General features: G+C 54.0%; 2 protein-coding genes across 7 annotated transcripts; both read right to left on the minus strand.

Moving 5' to 3' along the window:
- Window positions 1-107: 107 nt before the first annotated feature.
- LOC131709143 (zinc finger protein 572-like) lies at window positions 108-12,853 on the minus strand. 3 transcript variants are annotated; one of them, XM_059011170.1, is made up of 8 exons: window positions 12,537-12,853; window positions 11,828-11,959; window positions 4,623-5,171; window positions 2,962-3,273; window positions 2,379-2,600; window positions 1,918-2,037; window positions 1,386-1,625; window positions 108-1,089 (listed from the first exon to the last, which is right to left on the minus strand). In XM_059011170.1, the coding sequence occupies exons 2-8, from the start codon at window positions 11,916-11,918 to the stop codon at window positions 647-649; spliced, it is 1,977 nt and encodes a 658-aa protein (XP_058867153.1). In that variant the 5' UTR covers window positions 11,919-11,959; window positions 12,537-12,853; the 3' UTR covers window positions 108-646. The 3 variants fall into 3 exon arrangements, with proteins under 3 accessions (XP_058867153.1, XP_058867151.1, XP_058867152.1); XM_059011168.1 differs by having other exon boundaries at window positions 11,813-11,959; XM_059011169.1 differs by lacking the exon at window positions 12,537-12,853 and adding an exon at window positions 12,174-12,517 and having other exon boundaries at window positions 11,813-11,959.
- Window positions 12,854-14,629: 1,776 nt separating this feature from the next.
- On the minus strand, window positions 14,630-20,515 carry LOC117434066 (uncharacterized). 4 transcript variants are annotated; one of them, XM_059011207.1, is made up of 6 exons: window positions 18,471-19,231; window positions 17,776-18,257; window positions 17,507-17,566; window positions 16,590-16,985; window positions 16,297-16,446; window positions 14,630-15,089 (listed from the first exon to the last, which is right to left on the minus strand). In XM_059011207.1, the coding sequence occupies exons 2-6, from the start codon at window positions 18,161-18,163 to the stop codon at window positions 14,839-14,841; spliced, it is 1,245 nt and encodes a 414-aa protein (XP_058867190.1). In that variant the 5' UTR covers window positions 18,164-18,257; window positions 18,471-19,231; the 3' UTR covers window positions 14,630-14,838. The 4 variants fall into 4 exon arrangements, with proteins under 4 accessions (XP_058867190.1, XP_058867191.1, XP_058867192.1 ...); XM_059011208.1 differs by lacking the exon at window positions 17,776-18,257 and having other exon boundaries at window positions 19,099-20,515; XM_059011209.1 differs by lacking the exon at window positions 17,776-18,257.
- Window positions 20,516-20,543: the final 28 nt, after the last annotated feature.

Consider the following 20,543-nt stretch of genomic DNA (forward strand, 5'->3'; position numbering starts at 1 on the left):
GTTCCACAGAGAGCTGAACCATCGCTTAAGTTGTTCGTCTGGTTTGGCTGGTCTGGCTGACACATGGGGCTGTACCGGTGGAAACAGGAATGACAGAAGAACGCGTATTTGTGGCTCATGGTTCGGTTTTAATAGAAATCGAGCGGGCTGTTTACATTGCAGTAATTAAGTGTTAGAAAGATGAAGGACTTGTTGGCAGCCTGACTGCGTGTTTCAGGAAGACAGAAGGACACCGGTGTGGACGAGAACCACTTAGAACAACAAGCTCATTTATACAAGCAATCACAGACAAACAACAACAACAGCAATAATAATAATAATAATAATAATAATAATAATAATAATAATAATAGCCATTGACACAGAGCATGTTTATAATCCTCAGACTGATTCCTTAGCCTCTCAATATCCTCCCTCAGGTCCACAGCTCCTCTCAGCAGCACCCCGTCTCTCCTCTCCTCTCCCCACATCTGTCTGTCTGTGTGTACGTGTTTCAATGTGTGTGTCTGTGCGAGTGTGTGCGAGTGTGTCAGTGTGTGTGTGTGTGTGTGTGTATCAGTCTCTCAGTGTGTGTGTGTTTCAGTCTCTCAGTGTGTGTGTGTATCAGTTTCAGTCTCAGTGTGTGTGTGCTTGTCTTCTGTTGCTGCTATTGCTGTGTGTGCGTGTCGCTGCCCCGCCCCTCAGCCCCGCCCCCGCCCCCGGCCCCGCCCCGGTGCACGCTCTTGTGCCTCTGCAGCCCTGAAGCTCTCTTGAAGGTGCGGCCGCAGTCCTGGCAGCTGTAGGGCCGCTCCTCCGTGTGCAGCCGCCGGTGGCTCAGCAGCTCCGGCAGGCTGGGGCACACCATGGCACAGTCGCGGCACACGTAGCGGGACTGGCGCAGGTGCCGGCGCTCGTGGCTGGCCAGGGCGGCCGGCTGCTCGAAGCCGTCTCCGCAGATGGGGCACTTGAAGGGGCGCGGGTCCAGGTGCGAGGGCTGGTGAGCCAGCAGGGCCCGGGGGGAGAGGAAGGGCAGCGAGCAGACGTGACACACGAAGGGGGGGTCCTCCTCCTGCAGGGGGCGCTCGTTTGAACCCCAGGCGCTGAAGGCTCCTGGAGGGGGAGAGGGGGGTTGGTTATATTATAAAGTAAGATCATTTCTGATCCAGCAATCCTGATCAGCACTAACATGAGATTTGGATAAAGGTGTCTGCCAGATAAACTAATAATGTGTGTGTGTGTGTCAGTGTGTGCGTGCGTGTGTATGTGTGTCAGTGTGTGTCAGTGTGTGTGTGTCAGTGTGTGTGTGTGTCAGTGTGTGTGTGTGTGTGTGTGTGTGCGTGCGTGTGTGTGTGTTTCTCCTGACACTAGGCAGAGTTGGGTGTGATTCTGTCCTCCTCGTGACTCACCAGAGGTCTGGCTCTCCTCCTGCTCCTCCTCTTTGATCCTCACAGTCAGCACCTCCCCCTCCCCCTCCCCCTCCCCTTCCTCCAGGCAGGCCTGCTTCAGCGCTGGCGGCCCCAGGGCCCCGGGGGAGGGCCCCCCTCTCTTCAGCAATGGGTGCTTGGTGCTCATGTGCCTCTGCATGGTGTGCAGGTTAGAGAACAGGAAGCTGCAGTAGAGGCACTTGTGGGATAGGCAGCTCTCGTCTGAAACAGGGACAGAAAGGAATGGGAATCAGACTCCCGCTGCACAGCAGTGTCACCCAGTCCAGGTTTTACTACCAGCTTGATCAGCCCCCAGTGTGTCTAGCTAACAAGCTCAGGTGTGTCTTATTATTAAACTCCCAGTGAAACCAGGACTGGATCACACCGCTGTGCAACGGGAGTCTTTATTCCAGTAATGGAGGGCTCTGTTTTTCATGAAGTGAAACAGCGGCAAAATTAAAAAACACAGCTCACTAACTCTATATAACAGAGTAGCTTGAGTCTCAATCCTTACGTGTCTCTCGCAGCTCCCTCTCTTTCTCTCTCTCTCGCTCCCTCTCCCTCTCCTCCTCCTCCTCCTCTTCCTCCTCGCTCCCCTCTCTCTCCGAGCCTGGAGCCTCCTCTCCAGCAGATCCTTAGAAATCAAAAAGAACAAGAATTATAAAATGATCTATTTTATAAATATATACAGAAATCAGACTCCCATTGCACAGCAGTGTGATCCATTCCAGGTTTTACTACCAGCTTGATCAGCCCCCAGTGTGTCTAGCTAACAAGCTCAGGTGTGTCTTATTATTAAACTCCCAGTGAAACCAGGACTGGATCACACCGCTGTGCAACGGGAGTCTGATTCCCATCCCTGTATTGTCACTGCAATTAGACTGCACTTAGACTTACACTTCAGGGATGGAAATAAGGAAGACATTTCAATGTAAACGCTGCCAATAAATCTCCAGGCGAAGGGAGGAGTCTCACCTTCGGGAGAGGCAGCGAAATCCTCCGGCTCCTCTTTGATCCTGACGGTCAGCACCTCCCCCTCCTCGCTGGGGCGCTCGCTGTACAGCAGGGGGGGTGGCCGGCGGTGCGGGGGCTCCCTGCAGCCGGGGGGGTGCTTGGCGTTCATGTGGCGGTTCTTGGTCTTCAAGTCGCTGAACAGGAAGTTGCAGTGCGGGCACTTGTGGGAGGAGCTGACGGGCTCTGCAGCACAAAGAACAGGGAGGGGAATGAGACTGTGTGTGCGCGCGTGGATTTCATTGATCGTGTATTATTATTATTATTATTATTATTATTTATTTATTAGCAAACGCCCTTATCCAGGGCGACTTACAATTGTTACAAGATATCACATTATTTTTTACATACAATTCCCCATTTATACAGTTGGGTTTTTACTGGAGCAATCTAGGTAAAGTACCTTGCTCAGGGGTACAGCAGCAGTGTCCCCACCTGGGATTGAACCCACGACCCTCCGGTCAAGAGTCCAGAGCCCTAACCACTAATCTACACTGCTGTATTGATCAGGCTGTCTGCTGGTTTCCAAAACCCTCAGCTTACTCACGGGTCTCTGCAAGGGGCTCCTTTTCAGCCTCTCCCTCTCCCTCGCTCCCCTCCTCCTCCCCCTCCTCCCCCTCCTCCTCCTCCTCCGGGCTGGGGGCCTCCTCTCCAGCAGGGGGCAGGCTCCGGTGCGTGCGCTGGTGTGTGCTGAGCTGGCGGGAGGAGGGGAAGGTGCGCTCGCAGCGTTGGCAGGCGAACACGGTGCGGCCCTGCATCTGCCTCTCGTACTCCGCGGGGTGCTTGAAGCGCATGTGCTTGGTGCTGGTCTGCAGGTCCTGGAAGGTGATGAAGCAGCTGAAGCACTGGAGAGACTGGTCTGAGGGAGGAGAGGGGAGGAGAGATCACTGGAGAGACTGGTCTGAGGGAGGAGAGGGGAGGAGAGATCACTGGAGAGACTGGTCTGAGGGAGGAGAGATCACTGGAGAGACTGGTCTGAGGGAGGAGAAGGGAGGAGAGATCACTGGAGAGACTGGTCTGAGTGAGGAGAAGGGAGGAGAGATCACTGGAGAGACTGGTCTGAGGGAGGAGAAGGGAGGAGAGATCACTGGAGAGACTGGTCTGAGGGTTTAGAGATCACTGGAGAGACTGGTCTGAGGGAGGAGAGATCACTGGAGAGACTGGTCTGAGGGAGGAGAAGGGAGGAGAGAACACTGGAGAGACTGGTCTGAGGGAGGAGAAGGGAGGAGAGATCACTGGAGAGACTGGTCTGAGTGAGGAGAAGGGAGGAGAGATCACTGGAGAGACTGGTCTGAGGGAGGAGAAGGGAGGAGAGATCACTGGAGAGACTGGTCTGAGGGTTTAGAGATCACTGGAGAGACTGGTCTGAGGGAGGAGAGATCACTGGAAAGACTGGTCTGAGGGAGGAGAGATCACTGGAGAGACTGGTCTGAGGGAGGAGAGGGGAGGAGAGATCACTGGAGAGACTGGTCTGAGGGAGGAGAGATCACTGGAGAGACTGGTCTGAGGGAGGAGAGGGGAGGAGAGATCACTGGAGAGACTGGTCTGAGGGAGGAGAGGGGAGGAGAGATCACTGGAGAGACTGGTCTGAGGGAGGAGAGGGGAGGAGAGATCACTGGAGAGACTGGTCTGAGGGAGGAGAAGGGAGGAGAGAACACTGGAGAGACTGGTCTGAGGGAGGAGAAGGGAGGAGAGATCACTGGAGAGACTGGTCTGAGGGAGGAGAAGGGAGGAGAGATCACTGGAGAGACTGGTCTGAGGGTTTAGAGATCACTGGAGAGACTGGTCTGAGGGAGGAGAGATCACTGGAAAGACTGGTCTGAGGGAGGAGAGATCACTGGAGAGACTGGTCTGAGGGAGGAGAGGGGAGGAGAGATCACTGGAGAGACTGGTCTGAGGGAGGAGAGATCACTGGAGAGACTGGTCTGAGGGAGGAGAGGGGAGGAGAGATCACTGGAGAGACTGGTCTGAGGGAGGAGAGGGGAGGTGAGATCACTGGAGAGACTGGTCTGAGGGAGGAGAGGGTTAGGGATTCTAGAGCCTCAATTCGTCATGAATTCAATTCCCTTTATTTTATACGGACTGGATTTCAAAGCATGGATTAAGAGGGGGGTTAGGGTTATGAGAGAGAGACACACTGACACATCCACACACTGACACACACACACACACTGACACACCCACACTCTCTCTCACAGCGACACTCACTGTGTCTGCCCTCCTCCTCGCCGGTTGCTGCTGCTGCCGTGGATGAGGATGAGGAGGAGGGGGAGGGGGCGGGGTCGGGGGTGGTGCTGGCGGGGTGTCCCTGCCTCCCTCCCCCCCAGGTCTCCCTGACCTGCCCCTGCCCCTTGCCGTGGCTGCGCCGGTGGTTCAGCAGCTGCTTCAGAGTCCGGCAGGTCTTGGCGCAGTCGCGGCACGCGTAGCGAGACTGGCCCAGGTGTCGCCTCTTGTGGTTGATGAGCGCGTGGGACTGCACAAAGCTGTCTCCGCACACGGGGCACAGGAAGGGCCGGCCCTGGGGGTGCTGGGTACGCTGGTGGTCGATGAGCTCCCGCGAGGAGTCGAAGGGCAGGGCGCACACGTGGCAGCTCAGCCGCGACACGGCCAGCAGGAAATCCAGGTACTCCTCGGGGTGGTGCCGCCGCATGTGACGCTCCTTCGCCCGGGCGTCTCCGAACATCACCATGCACTGGTGGCACTGCTGCTGGGAGGAGGGCTCGGCCGCTGGGAGAGGAGGCACGTCAGCCGCAGGCACTAACAGAGAGGGGCACAGGAGTCCTGTTACAGCTCAGAGCAGGCACTAACAGAGAGGGGCACAGGAGTCCTGTTACAGCGCAGAGCAGGCACTAACAGAGAGGGGCACAGGAGTCCTGTTACAGCTCAGAGCAGGCACTAACAGAGAGGGGCACAGGAGTCCTGTTACAGCACAGAGCAGGCACTAACAGAGAGGGGCACAGGAGTCCTGTTACAGCACAGAGCAGGCACTGACAGAGAGGGGCACAGGAGTCCTGTTACAGTGCAGAGCAGGCACTAACAGAGAGGGGCACAGGAGTCCTGTTACAGAGCAGGCACTAACAGAGAGGGGCACAGGAGTCCTGTTACAGCTCAGGCACTAACAGAGAGGGGCACAGGAGTCCTGTTACAGCACAGAGCAGGCACTGACAGAGAGGGGCACAGGAGTCCTGTTACAGTGCAGAGCAGGCACTAACAGAGAGGGGCACAGGAGTCCTGTTACAGAGCAGAGCAGGCACTAACAGAGAGGGGCACAGGAGTCCTGTTACAGCTCAGAGCAGGCACTAACAGAGAGGGGCACAGGAGTCCTGTTACAGCACAGAGCAGGCACTAACAGAGAGGGGCACAGGAGTCCTGTTACAGCACAGAGCAGGCACTAACAGAGAGGGGCACAGGAGTCCTGTTACAGAGCAGAGCAGGCACTAACAGAGAGGGGCACAGGAGTCCTGTTACAGCTCAGAGCAGGCACTAACAGAGAGGGGTACAGGAGTCCTGTTACAGCTCAGAGCAGGCACTAACAGAGAGGGGCACAGGAGTCCTGTTACAGCTCAGAGCAGGCACTAACAGAGAGGGGCACAGGAGTCCTGTTACAGCACAGAGCAGGCACTAACAGAGAGGGGCACAGGAGTCCTGTTACAGCACAGGCACTAACAGAGAGGGGCACAGGAGTCCTGTTACAGCACAGGCACTAACAGAGAGGGGCACAGGAGTCCTGTTACAGCACAGAGCAGGCACTAACAGAGAGGGGCACAGGAGTCCTGTTACAGCTCAGAGCAGGCACTAACAGAGAGGGGTACAGGAGTCCTGTTACAGCTCAGAGCAGGCACTAACAGAGAGGGGCACAGGAGTCCTGTTACAGCTCAGAGCAGGCACTAACAGAGAGGGGCACAGGAGTCCTGTTACAGCACAGAGCAGGCACTAACAGAGAGGGGCACAGGAGTCCTGTTACAGCACAGGCACTAACAGAGAGGGGCACAGGAGTCCTGTTACAGCACAGGCACTAACAGAGAGGGGCACAGGAGTCCTGTTACAGCACAGAGCAGGCACTAACAGAGAGGGGCACAGGAGTCCTGTTACAGTGCAGGCACTAACAGAGAGGGGCACAGGAGTCCTGTTACAGCACAGAGCAGGCACTAACAGAGAGGGGCACAGGAGTCCTGTTACAGCTCAGAGCAGGCACTAACAGAGAGGGGCACAGGAGTCCTGTTATAGCTCAGAGCAGGCACTAACAGAGAGGGGCACAGGAGTCCTGTTATAGCTCAGTGCAGGCACTAACAGAGAGGGGCACAGGAGAACTGTTACAGCACAGAGCAGGCACTAACAGAGAGGGGCACAGGAGTCCTGTTACAGTGCAGAGCAGGCACTAACAGAGAGGGGCACAGGAGTCCTGTTACAGCACAGCGCAGGCACTAACAGAGAGGGGCACAGGAGTCCTGTTACAGCTCAGAGCAGGCACTAACAGAGAGGGGTACAGGAGTCCTGTTACAGCTCAGAGCAGGCACTAACAGAGAGGGGCACAGGAGTCCTGTTACAGCTCAGAGCAGGCACTAACAGAGAGGGGCACAGGAGTCCTGTTACAGCACAGAGCAGGCACTAACAGAGAGGGGCACAGGAGTCCTGTTACAGCACAGGCACTAACAGAGAGGGGCACAGGAGTCCTGTTACAGCACAGGCACTAACAGAGAGGGGCACAGGAGTCCTGTTACAGCACAGAGCAGGCACTAACAGAGAGGGGCACAGGAGTCCTGTTACAGTGCAGGCACTAACAGAGAGGGGCACAGGAGTCCTGTTACAGCACAGAGCAGGCACTAACAGAGAGGGGCACAGGAGTCCTGTTACAGCTCAGAGCAGGCACTAACAGAGAGGGGCACAGGAGTCCTGTTATAGCTCAGAGCAGGCACTAACAGAGAGGGGCACAGGAGTCCTGTTATAGCTCAGTGCAGGCACTAACAGAGAGGGGCACAGGAGAACTGTTACAGCACAGAGCAGGCACTAACAGAGAGGGGCACAGGAGTCCTGTTACAGTGCAGAGCAGGCACTAACAGAGAGGGGCACAGGAGTCCTGTTACAGCACAGCGCAGGCACTAACAGAGAGGGGCACAGGAGTCCTGTTACAGCACAGGCACTAACAGAGAGGGGCACAGGAGTCCTGTTACAGAGAAGAGCAGGCACTAACAGAGAGGGGCACAGGAGTCCTGTTACAGCTCAGAGCAGGCACTAACAGAGAGGGGCACAGGAGTCCTGTTACAGCTCAGGCACTAACAGAGAGGGGCACAGGAGTCCTGTTACAGCTCAGAGCAGGCACTAACAGAGAGGGGCACAGGAGTCCTGTTACAGCTCAGAGCACTAACAGAGAGGGGCACAGGAGTCCTGTTACAGCTCAGAGCAGGCACTAACAGAGAGGGGCACAGGAGTCCTGTTATAGCTCAGAGCAGGCACTAACAGAGAGGGGCACAGGAGTCCTGTTATAGCTCAGTGCAGGCACTAACAGAGAGGGGCACAGGAGAACTGTTACAGCACAGAGCAGGCACTAACAGAGAGGGGCACAGGAGTCCTGTTACAGTGCAGAGCAGGCACTAACAGAGAGGGGCACAGGAGTCCTGTTACAGCACAGCGCAGGCACTAACAGAGAGGGGCACAGGAGTCCTGTTACAGCACAGGCACTAACAGAGAGGGGCACAGGAGTCCTGTTACAGAGAAGAGCAGGCACTAACAGAGAGGGGCACAGGAGTCCTGTTACAGCTCAGAGCAGGCACTAACAGAGAGGGGCACAGGAGTCCTGTTACAGCACAGGCACTAACAGAGAGGGGCACAGGAGTCCTGTTACAGTGCAGAGCAGGCACTAACAGAGAGGGGCACAGGAGTCCTGTTACAGCACAGAGCAGGCACTAACAGAGAGGGGCACAGGAGTCCTGTTACAGCACAGAGCAGGCACTAACAGAGAGGGGCACAGGAGTCCTGTTACAGAGCAGAGCAGGCACTAACAGAGAGGGACACAGGAGTCCTGTTACAGCACAGAGCAGGCACTAACAGAGAGGGGCACAGGAGTCCTGTTACAGAGAAGAGCAGGCACTAACAGAGAGGGGCACAGGAGTCCTGTTACAGAGAAGAGCAGGCACTAACAGAGAGGGGCACAGGAGTCCTGTTACAGCACAGAGCAGGCACTAACAGAGAGGGGCACAGGAGTCCTGTTACAGCACAGAGCAGGCACTAACAGAGAGGGGCACAGGAGTCCTGTTACAGAGCAGAGCAGGCACTAACAGAGAGGGACACAGGAGTCCTGTTACAGCACAGAGCAGGCACTAACAGAGAGGGGCACAGGAGTCCTGTTACAGAGCAGGCACTAACAGAGAGGGGCACAGGAGTCCTGTTACAGCTCAGAGCAGGCACTAACAGAGAGGGACACAGGAGTCCTGTTACAGCACAGAGCAGGCACTAACAGAGAGGGGCACAGGAGTCCTGTTACAGCACAGGCACTAACAGAGAGGGGCACAGGAGTCCTGTTACAGCACAGGCACTAACAGAGAGGGGCACAGGAGTCCTGTTACAGCTCAGAGCAGGCACTAACAGAGAGGGACACAGGAGTCCTGTTACAGCACAGAGCAGGCACTAACAGAGAGGGGCACAGGAGTCCTGTTACAGCTCAGGCACTAACAGAGAGGGGCACAGGAGTCCTGTTACAGCACAGGCACTAACAGAGAGGGGCACAGGAGTCCTGTTACAGCACAGAGCAGGCACTAACAGAGAGGGGCACAGGAGTCCTGTTACAGCACAGAGCAGGCACTAACAGAGAGGGGCACAGGAGTCCTGTTACAGCACAGAGCAGGCACTAACAGAGAGGGGCACAGGAGTCCTGTTACAGCACAGAGCAGGCACTAACAGAGAGGGGCACAGGAGTCCTGTTACAGCACAGAGCAGGCACTAACAGAGAGGGGCACAGGAGTCCTGTTACAGCACAGCACAGGCACTAACAGAGAGGGGCACAGGAGTCCTGTTACAGCTCAGAGCAGGCACTAACAGAGAGGGGCACAGGAGTCCTGTTACAGCACAGAGCAGGCACTAACAGAGAGGGGCACAGGAGTCCTGTTACAGCTCAGAGCAGGCACTAACAGAGAGGGGTACAGGAGTCCTGTTACAGCACAGAGCAGGCACTAACAGAGAGGGGCACAGGAGTCCTGTTACAGCTCAGAGCAGGCACTAACAGAGAGGGGCACAGGAGTCCTGTTACAGCTCAGAGCACTAACAGAGAGGGGCACAGGAGTCCTGTTACAGCTCAGAGCAGGCACTAACAGAGAGGGGCACAGGAGTCCTGTTACAGCTCAGAGCACTAACAGAGAGGGGCACAGGAGTCCTGTTACAGCACAGAGCAGGCACTAACAGAGAGGGGCACAGGAGTCCTGTTACAGCTCAGAGCAGGCACTAACAGAGAGGGGCACAGGAGTCCTGTTACAGCTCAGAGCAGGCACTAACAGAGAGGGGCACAGGAGTCCTGTTACAGAGCAGAGCAGGCACTAACAGAGAGGGGTACAGGAGTCCTGTTACAGCACAGAGCAGGCACTAACAGAGAGGGGCACAGGAGTCCTGTTACAGAGCAGAGCAGGCACTAACAGAGAGGGACACAGGAGTCCTGTTACAGCACAGAGCAGGCACTAACAGAGAGGGGCACAGGAGTCCTGTTACAGAGCAGAGCAGGCACTAACAGAGAGGGGCACAGGAGTCCTGTTACAGATCAGGCACTAACAGAGAGGGGCACAGGAGTCCTGTTACAGCTCAGAGCAGGCACTAACAGAGAGGGGTACAGGAGTCCTGTTACAGCACAGAGCAGGCACTAACAGAGAGGGGCACAGGAGTCCTGTTACAGAGCAGAGCAGGCACTAACAGAGAGGGACACAGGAGTCCTGTTACAGCACAGAGCAGGCACTAACAGAGAGGGGCACAGGAGTCCTGTTACAGTGCAGAGCAGGCACTAACAGAGAGGGGCACAGGAGTCCTGTTACAGATCAGGCACTAACAGAGAGGGGCACAGGAGTCCTGTTACAGCTCAGAGCAGGCACTAACAGAGAGGGACACAGGAGTCCTGTTACAGCACAGAGCAGGCACTAACAGAGAGGGGCACAGGAGTCCTGTTACAGCTCAGGCACTAACAGAGAGGGGCACAGGAGTCCTGTTACAGCACAGGCACTAACAGAGAGGGGCACAGGAGTCCTGTTACAGCACAGAGCAGGCACTAACAGAGAGGGGCACAGGAGTCCTGTTACAGCTCAGGCACTAACAGAGAGGGGCACAGGAGTCCTGTTATAGCACAGAGCAGGCACTAACAGAGAGGGGCACAGGAGTCCTGTTATAGCTCAGAGCAGGCACTAACAGAGAGGGGCACAGGAGTCCTGTTACAGCACAGAGCAGGCACTAACAGAGAGGGGCACAGGAGTCCTGTTACAGCACAGAGCAGGCACTAACAGAGAGGGGTACAGGAGTCCTGTTACAGCACAGAGCAGGCACTAACAGAGAGGGGCACAGGAGTCCTGTTACAGCTCAGAGCAGGCACTAACAGAGAGGGGCACAGGAGTCCTGTTACAGCTCAGAGCACTAACAGAGAGGGGCACAGGAGTCCTGTTACAGCTCAGAGCAGGCACTAACAGAGAGGGGCACAGGAGTCCTGTTACAGCTCAGAGCACTAACAGAGAGGGGCACAGGAGTCCTGTTACAGCTCAGAGCAGGCACTAACAGAGAGGGGCACAGGAGTCCTGTTACAGCTCAGGCACTAACAGAGAGGGGCACAGGAGTCCTGTTACAGCTCAGGCACTAACAGAGAGGGGCACAGGAGTCCTGTTACAGCACAGAGCAGGCACTAACAGAGAGGGGCACAGGAGTCCTGTTACAGCTCAGAGCAGGCACTAACAGAGAGGGGCACAGGAGTCCTGTTACAGCTCAGAGCAGGCACTAACAGAGAGGGGCACAGGAGTCCTGTTACAGCACAGAGCAGGCACTAACAGAGAGGGGCACAGGAGTCCTGTTACAGCGCAGAGCAGGGCTGGCAGACTCTGGTCCTGGAGAGCCACAATCCAGCTGCTTTTTTATAAGGTAACCCTCAATCATCGATTTCTAAAGACTTGGAACAATTTCACTTTGACGAGTTCCGCAGGTCATTTTTCAACCGCAGCAGCACTTTGTTCAATAAAGTAATTTAGAGATCATTCGCTAGATATAACTTGCTTGAATCCTAGTTCATATTGTATTTCAGCAGTATAATTTGCACTGACTGTAAACTGCACTGTGTTTAAATATGAATCTCGCACGGTGACACCTGTGTGAGTGGCCGGGGATACAGCAGGCGCCCGCCCCAATCAATAATGAACTAACAGGCAACAGAACACGTCACTCACACAGTGGGGGCTCACCCGCTCCCTCCGTCTCCGGCACCTCCCCTTTAAGGGCGTCGGGCTGCGTCCTCGGCCCCTCCCCTTTAAGGGGGTCTCTCTCCTCCGCCATGCCCTCCGAGGGGCGCTGCCGGGGGGTCCCCAGCCCTGCTCCTGAATGGGGGAGATGTTCAAACCGATTATAAAGTTGAAAAGTCTTTACTGTGCCCGTGTGCAGGGAGTCCTAACCCTGTACGTGCTTTCTCATGCTGGCCTGAAGCGAGGAGGGCAATAATAATAATAATAATAATAATAATAATAATAATAATAATAATAACAAGCCCGCTTCTAGTATTACATTCCTCAGGATCTCAGTTTAGCATTTCACCTTTAACTGGGCAGCAGTGTGGAGTAGTGGTTAGGGCTCTGGACTCTTGACCGGAGGGTCGTGGGTTCAATCCCAGGTGGGGGACACTGCTGCTGTACCCTTGAACAAGGTACTTTACCTAGATTGCTCCAGTAAAAAACCCAACTGTATAAATGGGTAATTGTATGTAAAAATAATGTGATATCTTGTAACAATTGTAAGTCGCCCTGGATAAGGCTGTTGACTAAGAAATAAATACTGTTTTTTGGTTAGCATCATTACGAGTCGTCTCAGTACCAAGGTGTTTTTTTTTTAAAACGCAGCACAGTCGTTCGTTGCTATGGCAATCCTCCTGCTCTCTCGTTGCTATGGTAATAACTGTACCTCTGTCCGTCTGTCCGTCTGTCCGTCTCCCGTCAACGCGACCCGTTTCCAATGCGCGGTTGTAAACGGCTGGTATCGCCGCTGCTGTTGTTTGTTTTCGACTCGGAGAGCTCGTTATTATCACAGATTATCACAGACTCTCTCTCTCACACACACACGGGTAACACAGCGGCTCCGACCCGCACCGGCTCCGACCCGCACCGGCTCCGACCCGCTTCCACCCGGCTCAGCGTGACGCGCTGCCACGGCAACAGAGCGCCGGCGTGCGGCTAGAGCGGCCGCGCCGTGCGCGGGGAGCATTGTGGGATCGAGGCCGGAGTCTCTGCGCTCCCCGTGGCGAGTCTATGGAACAGATTATGAAGAAAGAAAATAATAATAATAATAATTCTTCTCGGGTGTTTTTCATTATTATTATTATTATTATTATTAGTAGTAGTATTAGTATTATTTTTTTTTTTTTTTACACAATATATATTTAAAAAAAAAATCATGACCAAAAAAATATGATTTAAAAAATTAAAATAATAAATATCAACGACAACAAAAACCTAATACCTGTATCTAACACTTCTGCAGTCAGTTTCAGTCAACACTGCCAAGACAGCTGCAGCTCTGGAGAACGTTTTGGGTAATTGGCTTCGCTGTGGGGCTCCTGTCTCTAGGGGATCTTGTCAAGTTCTCTTACCCCAGTCTGCAGCCCCTAGTCCAGTTCTCTTACCCCAGTCTGCAGCCCCTAGTCCAGTTCAATTACCCCAGTCTGCAGCCCCTAGTCCAGTTCAATTACCCCAGTCTGCAGCCCCTAGTCCAGTTCTCTTACCCCAGTCTGCAGCCCCTAGTCCAGTTCAATTACCCCAGTCTGCAGCCCCTAGTCCAGTTCTCTTACCCCAGTCTGCAGCCTCTAGTCCAGTTCAATTACCCCAGTGTGCAGCCCCTAGTCCAGTTCTCTTACCCCAGTCTGCAGCCTCTAGTCCAGTTCAATTACCCCAGTGTGCAGCCCCTAGTCCAGTTCTCTTACCCCAGTGTGCAGCCCCTAGTCCAGTTCTCTTACCCCAGTCTGCAGCCCCTAGTCCAGTTCAATTACCCCAGTCTGCAGCCCCTAGTCCAGTTCAATTACCCCAGTCTGCAGCCCCTAGTCCAGTTCAATTACCCCAGTCTGCAGCCCCTAGTCCAGTTCAATTACCCCAGTCTGCAGCCCCTAGTCCAGTTCAATTACCCCAGTCTGCAGCCCCTAGTCCAGTTCTCTTACCCCAGTCTGCAGCCCCTAGTCCAGTTCAATTACCCCAGTCTGCAGCCCCTAGTCCAGTTCAATTACCCCAGTCTGCAGCCCCTAGTCCAGTTCAATTACCCCAGTCTTCAGCCCCTAGTCCAGTTCTCTTACCCCAGTCTGCAGCCCCTAGTCCAGTTCAATTACCCCAGTCTGCAGCACCTAGTCCAGTTCAATTACCCCAGTGTGCAGCCCCTAGTCCAGTTCTCTTACCCCAGTCTGCAGCCCCTAGTCCAGTTCAATTACCCCAGTGTGCAGCCCCTAGTCCAGTTCTCTTACCCCAGTCTGCAGCCCCTAGTCCAGTTCAATTACCCCAGTGTGCAGCCCCTAGTCCAGTTCAATTACCCCAGTGTGCAGCCCCTAGTCCAGTTCTCTTACCCCAGTCTGCAGCCTCTAGTCCAGTTCAATTACCCCAGTGTGCAGCCCCTAGTCCAGTTCAATTACCCCAGTGTGCAGCCCCTAGTCCAGTTCTCTTACCCCAGTCTGCAGCCCCTAGTCCAGTTCAATTACCCCAGTGTGCAGCCCCTAGTCCAGTTCAATTACCCCAGTGTGCAGCCCCTAGTCCAGTTCTCTTACCCCAGTCTGCAGCCCCTAGTCCAGTTCAATTACCCCAGTCTGCAGCCCCTAGTCCAGTTCAATTACCCCAGTCTGCAGCCCCTAGTCCAGTTCTCTTACCCCAGTCTGCAGCCCCTAGTCCAGTTCAATTACCCCAGTCTGCAGCCCCTAGTCCAGTTCTCTTACCCCAGTCTCTCCCTGCTGCTACTCCAGCTCATAATAAACCATTTTTAAAAAATCCAGAGACCAAATAAATTAATAACACACACCCGCATCCAACCCTTAGTTTTAATTCTAGCAGAGCATTAGACACATTTTTTATACAGAATATACATAAAGAAAAACGTCCGATACATTTATGATAATAGATTTTTTTACACTATACATTAAAAAAAGAAAAGAAAGCACGACCAAAAAATAAAAAAAAATATGAACAACTGTTCAAACTGCAGCATATATTCAGTTTCAGCCCGGCCCCGCCCCTCAGTCCAGCTCTATCTCCTTGTGCGACGGCAGGTATCCGCTGTACGCCTCCACCAGCCTGTGCAGCGCGCCGCAGATCAGGGCGTGGTCGTGGGAGGCGGCCTCGCGGTCCCTCTGCCTCTCCTCCCTCTCCGCAGCCATGAACTCCGCCTGCAGGGCGAGCAGCTTCTCATCGGACTCGCGCAGGTACTCCAGCAGCTCCTTCAGCGTGGTCTTCTCAGCACCGCGTCGCTTCCGCCTGCGCTGGGACTCTGCGACACGGAGAGCAGCGGACAGGGGTCAGCTGGGAACCCCAACCCTAACACTAACACTGACCCCGACCCCAACCCTAACACTGACCCCAACCCCAACCCCAACCCTAACCCCAACCCTAACCCTAACCCCAACTCCAACCCTAACCCTAACCCCAACTCCAACCCTAACACTGACCCAAACCCTGACCCCAAACCTAACACTGACCCAAACCCTAACACCAACCCCAACCCTAACACTGACCCTAACCCGAACCCTAACACTGACCCTAACCCCAAACCTAACACTGACCCCAACTCCAACCCTAACCCCAACTCCAACCCTAACACTGACCCAAACCCTGACCCCAAACCTAACACTGACCCAAACCCTAACACCAACCCCAACCCTAACCCTAACCCTAACCCCAACTCCAACCCTAACCCTAACCCCAACTCCAACCCTAACCCTAACCCCAACTCCAACCCTAACCCTAACCCCAACTCCAACCCTAACACTGACCCAAACCCCAACCCCAACCCCAACTCCAACCCTAACCCTAACCCCAACTCCAACCCTAACCCTAACCCCAACTCCAACCCTAACCCTAACCCCAACTCCAACCCTAACCCTAACCCCAACTCCAACCCTAACCCTAACCCCAACTCCAACCCTAACACTGACCCAAACCCCAACCCCAACCCCAACTCCAACCCTAACCCCAACTCCAACCCTAACCCTAACCCCAACTCCAACCCTAACCCTAACCCCAACTCCAACCCTAACACTGACCCAAACCCTGACCCCAAACCTAACACTGACCCAAACCCTAACACCAACCCCAACCCTAACACTGACCCTAACCCGAACCCTAACACTGACCCTAACCCCAAACCTAACACTGACCCTAACCCTAACACTGACCCTAACCCAAACCCTAACACTGACCCTAACCCCAACCCTAACCCTGACCCAAACCCTAACCCCAAACCTAACCCTAACCCCAACTCCAACCCTAACACTGACCCTAACCCTAACCCTAACACTGACCCAAACCCCAACCCTAACCCCAACCCTAACTTCAATTATGCCACATAATTACAATTACGCAGGTCAATTACAATCCAATTACATTCTAATTACACTTAATTACAAATTACACAATTACAATTGTAACTCAAACCAGGACTGGCTGAGAGACCTCCGAAATGTGAAACCTCCACTCACTTGGGGGCGCCATGGGCGTGGGAGCAGCTGCCTCTGCCGTGCTGGAGCTGGGTGCTTCTTCCAGGGCTGTGGGGGTCCCGGGCTCCGGGGGGGGCCCCAGGATGGAGAGTGGGGGGGCCTGGGGTTCCAGGGGGGGCCCGCCAGCGGGGTCTGGGGAAAAGAAATATACAGGGATGAAAACATCGCCCTCACTGTAACAATACGAAATATCACTGTGAGCGCTGTGCAGATAGCAGGGTGTTCACACACACACACACTCAGTGAGACACACACACACAGCGAGTTGCACACACCACTCATGAAGAAGCTGTCCCGCGTCGTCTCCTCCTCCTCCTCCTCCTCCTCCTCCGCCCCGGGGCCCCTCCCCTGCACCCCGGCTGGCTCCCGCGGGGCTCTCCTGCGGTTCAGGACGCGCTCCAGCTGCTGGTAGTGTTGGAAGGCTCTGTGCTCGCTGCCCCCCCTGGCCAGGCTCTCTTTGCAGCGCTTGTGCTCCTGTTTCAGTTTCTTGATCTTGCCCCGGCACTGCACGGCGCTGCGCTGGACCCCCATGCGCCGCAGCGCCGCAGCGATGCGCTCGAACACCTGGATGTTCCGGAACGTCTCGCTCAGCTCCGCCTGGAAGCGCTCCTGACCCCACACCGAGATCAGAGCTGTGATGTCATCGTGATCCCAGGGAGCAGCGATCTTACCTGGGGAGAGGAGAGGAGAGGAGAGGAGAGGGGAGAGGAGAAGAGAGACGGGAGAGGGGAGAGGGGAGAGAAGAGGGGAGAGGAAAGGGGAGAGGAGAGGGGAGAGGGGAGAGGGGAGAGAAGAGAGAAGAGAGAAGAGAGAAGAGAGAAGAGAGAAGAGAGAGGAGAGAGGAGAGGGGAGAGGGGAGAGAAGGAGAGAAGGAGAGAAGGGAGAGAAGAGAGAAGAGAGAAGAGAGAAGAGAGAAGAGAGAAGAGAGAAGAGAGAAGAGAGAGGAGAGAGGAGAGAGGAGAGAGGAGAGAGGAGAAGAGGGGAGAGGAGAGGAGAGAGGGAGGAGAGGGGGGAGAGGAGAGGATAGAGGGGGGAGAGGGAAGAGGAGAGGAGAGAGGAGAGAGGAGAGGAGAGAGGGGGGAGAGGAGAGATGGGAGAAGGAAAGGTCAACACTGCAAGAACAGCAGCCGTGATAGAAACGTGGCTGCCTGCAGCTGCTTGCTCACAGCAGGACCTCACGCAAGCTACTTACGGGGGGGGGCGTGGTCCACTGGTCCGAACCCAGGGCCGCCGGAGAGGGGGGGGGCCGCGGCTGGAGAAACAGAAGACAGCAATCAGCAACGCCAGCCAGCCGAACCCAGGGCCGCGCAGCGCAGCACTCAGGGAGGGAACACGGACTGCTGCTTTATAACAGTGAGGCGTCCGTGTGATGTGTGTGTAAGAGGCCTCTCTCCTCTGCCCTGTTGAGAACGACGTGTATGGAGAGAGTCAGCTCTCTTCATCACCGCTCTGTACACTTACCTCCGCCTCTGCTGAGGCACGCCGCGTTCACAAGCCTCCCGTCCGCGCTAGGCGTTGACGTGGAAACGGTCCAGGCTGTCCGCGTGTCATTGCGGTTGTTAACGGCGCTATCGTGCACAGCCCAGCTCAAAGCCGGCAGGTGCTGGACCGCCTCCCTCACGATTTGGATCGAATCCACCGGTACCGGGTCTTCTTGTTTCACAGAAATGATGTTCAGTCCGGCAGTGACGTCATCCTCGTACACGTCACCCGGGTCCGAACCCTCCTCCTGCCGCTCCTCCTTAATTCGCTTTTCTATCGGCTCATCGAAATCGCGGCAGACCTCCCCTTTATGGAAGTCAACGCATTCTGATTCTAAATTCTCCTGTTTGATCGTCGTGCAGTCCATCTGCAGCGCGCCTTTACCAGCGGTATTATTATTATTATTATTATTATTATTTAGGGCTGTCTGTGAGTTCAGAGCCGGTAGCTGGTCACGACTTCTTAAGCCGGGCATTGGATGTGATTCAGAAGTCACGGGGTTCATGCAACACGAAAAAAACAGAATACATAAAAGACATCTGAATTTAATAATAATAACAATTAAAAAGCAAAGTATGACGTCGTTTTAGTGCTTAGGGAATACCACGTCACACTGGAACACAGACACGAAATAGTGATACATTATTATCATTATTATTATTAATAGTACGTACCGGTAGGGCGCATGTTAACACTGCAACGACGTGCAATACACAGCATCCATAGCTGTCGTTTTGTATTTTTTAAAACGTATCTCACGCATTGCAAACCTCCAGTTACTCCAGCTAGCGCCAGACTGCATTTACAATCAACCTCTCTCATCTGCGCATCGCTGTAGCTGCACGGTGTACTGCGGGGAGGATCCCAGTGCAGATCCTCACAATGCACGCCTTTGCATCTCGAGTAGCGAATGTATTAAACACTATTTCACAGATCCGTTTCTCATGTTTTAATTTCTTAGGGTGGTTTTGCTACCAGAGCCGCCGAGGAAGATTTGCAGCGCGCTGTTGTGACGTCAGAATGGAACGCAGATACGCAGCCAGTAAGAGGAGAGATGGGCGTGGCTTTCCCTATGAACTCAGACATTCGCTGTAATTATAATATATATATATATCTGTTTGAACATTTAAAATGTCTAGATTAGATGGTAATAGAAAGCAATGCGCTGTCATGATCTCCAGTGAATAAATCCGCCTGGCGTTTTAAATTCGGGCTGCGCTGTCATATACAGCAGCATCGCCTGCTTCAGAGCTGCTCCAGCACCAAAGGGGTTAACATGCCAGGTATTAACATCATCGCTACCTGGAAAGGTGCAGCGCGACCGGAGAAGGCAGCTCCCCACGGCGGTGTCTCTCCCCTCCTCCGCCTCTCCTTCGCTGTCGAGCCCCAGAACCACCTTCTCGATATCCGAGTCGGATTCAGAACCCGCCTCCTGTTTGATCCGGGTCAAGTCCATTTCGATGAACTCCCCGTTGACGCCGATAAGTCTGGTTCGGGGGGGTTGGGTCTTGTCCGCATTCTCCCCGGCGTGGCACGACATTCCGAGATTGAGGTTATTATAGGAAAAAAAAACAATTCGAGTGCGATTTCAACCTCACATTATATGCCAAGGATGCGTTTGCATTAGGACCTGTTGTTATTAGTTACACAGTGAAGCGGTGAAACGATAAGAGCGTGTAACTCTGCACCGGTGAATCTTACACCGTCACCGAGCGCAGCGCATACACAACCACGTGGGCTGCACCGTTACGATCAGATTCATCCTCTTCCGAAGAAGAATGCCTTGTGATGAGGTCAGAACAGAACGCGCCGCTGCAGCCAATGAGGGAGCGACGGGGCGGAGCCTCGAAACCCCGCCCCGCTTCGGAAGCAAAGCGACACACGCGTGCAGCTGCAAATCCCTCATTATTTTATTTTCATTTTCTTTGACCCCTTCGTGCTGATAATTATACCGGCACTTTGATAGTATTTTTTTTTCTTTTTTCATTGCGCTGTTAACACAACTACCCATTTCCCCTTTTCTAATGTGACAATTTTAGATTACAAACGGAAACTACAGTATATTCTATATAGAAAAATTAAAAACACACACTATCTTTTTCAATGTTTTGCACAAATCTCTCCCCCCCCAAAAAAAAAAATTGGGGAGTTTTAGTGAACACAACACACAGATGCACCGAACCAAGTCTCCGGGCTGGTTTTGCAACGCTGATCAGCAGTAACCAGGGGCTGTGAAACCAGCCTTTTGAATTCTAGAGTTATATGTGTATGTGTGTGTGTTTTTAAACATTTAATAATTGCACATTTTTTAGGTTTTGTGTCAACGTTTAAAATACTACTACAACTCCTACTAATAAAACACTGCTGATATTTATTTCTTCATGTGAGACGTTACAAAGGCAGCGCAGAGGCTGAGGAACAGACTCCTCTGAGCACAGATGTATCTCTGAATGTGCCCCCGAGCAGGTCATTACAGTGCGCTTTAAAACAACCAACCAACAAACAAACAGCCAGCGAGTGAGTGAGTGAGCCGGGCAGCCAGCGAGTGAGCCGGGCAGCCAGCGAGTGAGCCGGGCAGCCAGCGAGCCAGCCAGCCAGCGAGCGAGTGAGCCGGGCTCAGGAGCACCAGCAGCAGGATTGGGGTCCGTTCCTGTCTTTTCAGTCCCGCTCCGCAGATAGATGCATGGATGGATGGATGGATGGATACATGTGTGCAGCTGCTGGGGTCAAACCCCCTTTTTCAATTT

The sequence above is a fragment of the Acipenser ruthenus genome, chromosome 41 (assembly GCF_902713425.1).
Source record: "Acipenser ruthenus chromosome 41, fAciRut3.2 maternal haplotype, whole genome shotgun sequence".
Lineage (NCBI taxonomy): Eukaryota > Metazoa > Chordata > Actinopteri > Acipenseriformes > Acipenseridae > Acipenser > Acipenser ruthenus.

Excerpts from the sequence above, each read along its gene's own strand:
- LOC117434066 (XM_059011206.1), bottom strand. The coding sequence starts at position 18,301 with ATGAACCCCGTGACTTCTGAATCACATCCAATGCCCGGCTTAAGAAGT. Across the intron at positions 17,567-17,775 it reads GTGCCTCAGCAGAGGCGGAG|CCGCGGCCCCCCCCCTCTCC; the intron begins GTAAGTGTACAG and ends CTGTTTCTCCAG. Across the intron at positions 16,986-17,506 it reads AGTGGACCACGCCCCCCCCC|GTAAGATCGCTGCTCCCTGG; the intron begins GTAAGTAGCTTG and ends TCCTCTCCCCAG.
- LOC131709143 (XM_059011168.1), bottom strand. The coding sequence starts at position 11,918 with ATGGCGGAGGAGAGAGACCCCCTTAAAGGGGAGGGGCCGAGGACGCAG. Across the intron at positions 3,274-4,622 it reads CGAGGAGGAGGGCAGACACA|ACCAGTCTCTCCAGTGCTTC; the intron begins GTGAGTGTCGCT and ends CTCCTCCCTCAG. Across the intron at positions 2,601-2,961 it reads GGAGCCCCTTGCAGAGACCC|AGCCCGTCAGCTCCTCCCAC; the intron begins GTGAGTAAGCTG and ends TTTGTGCTGCAG.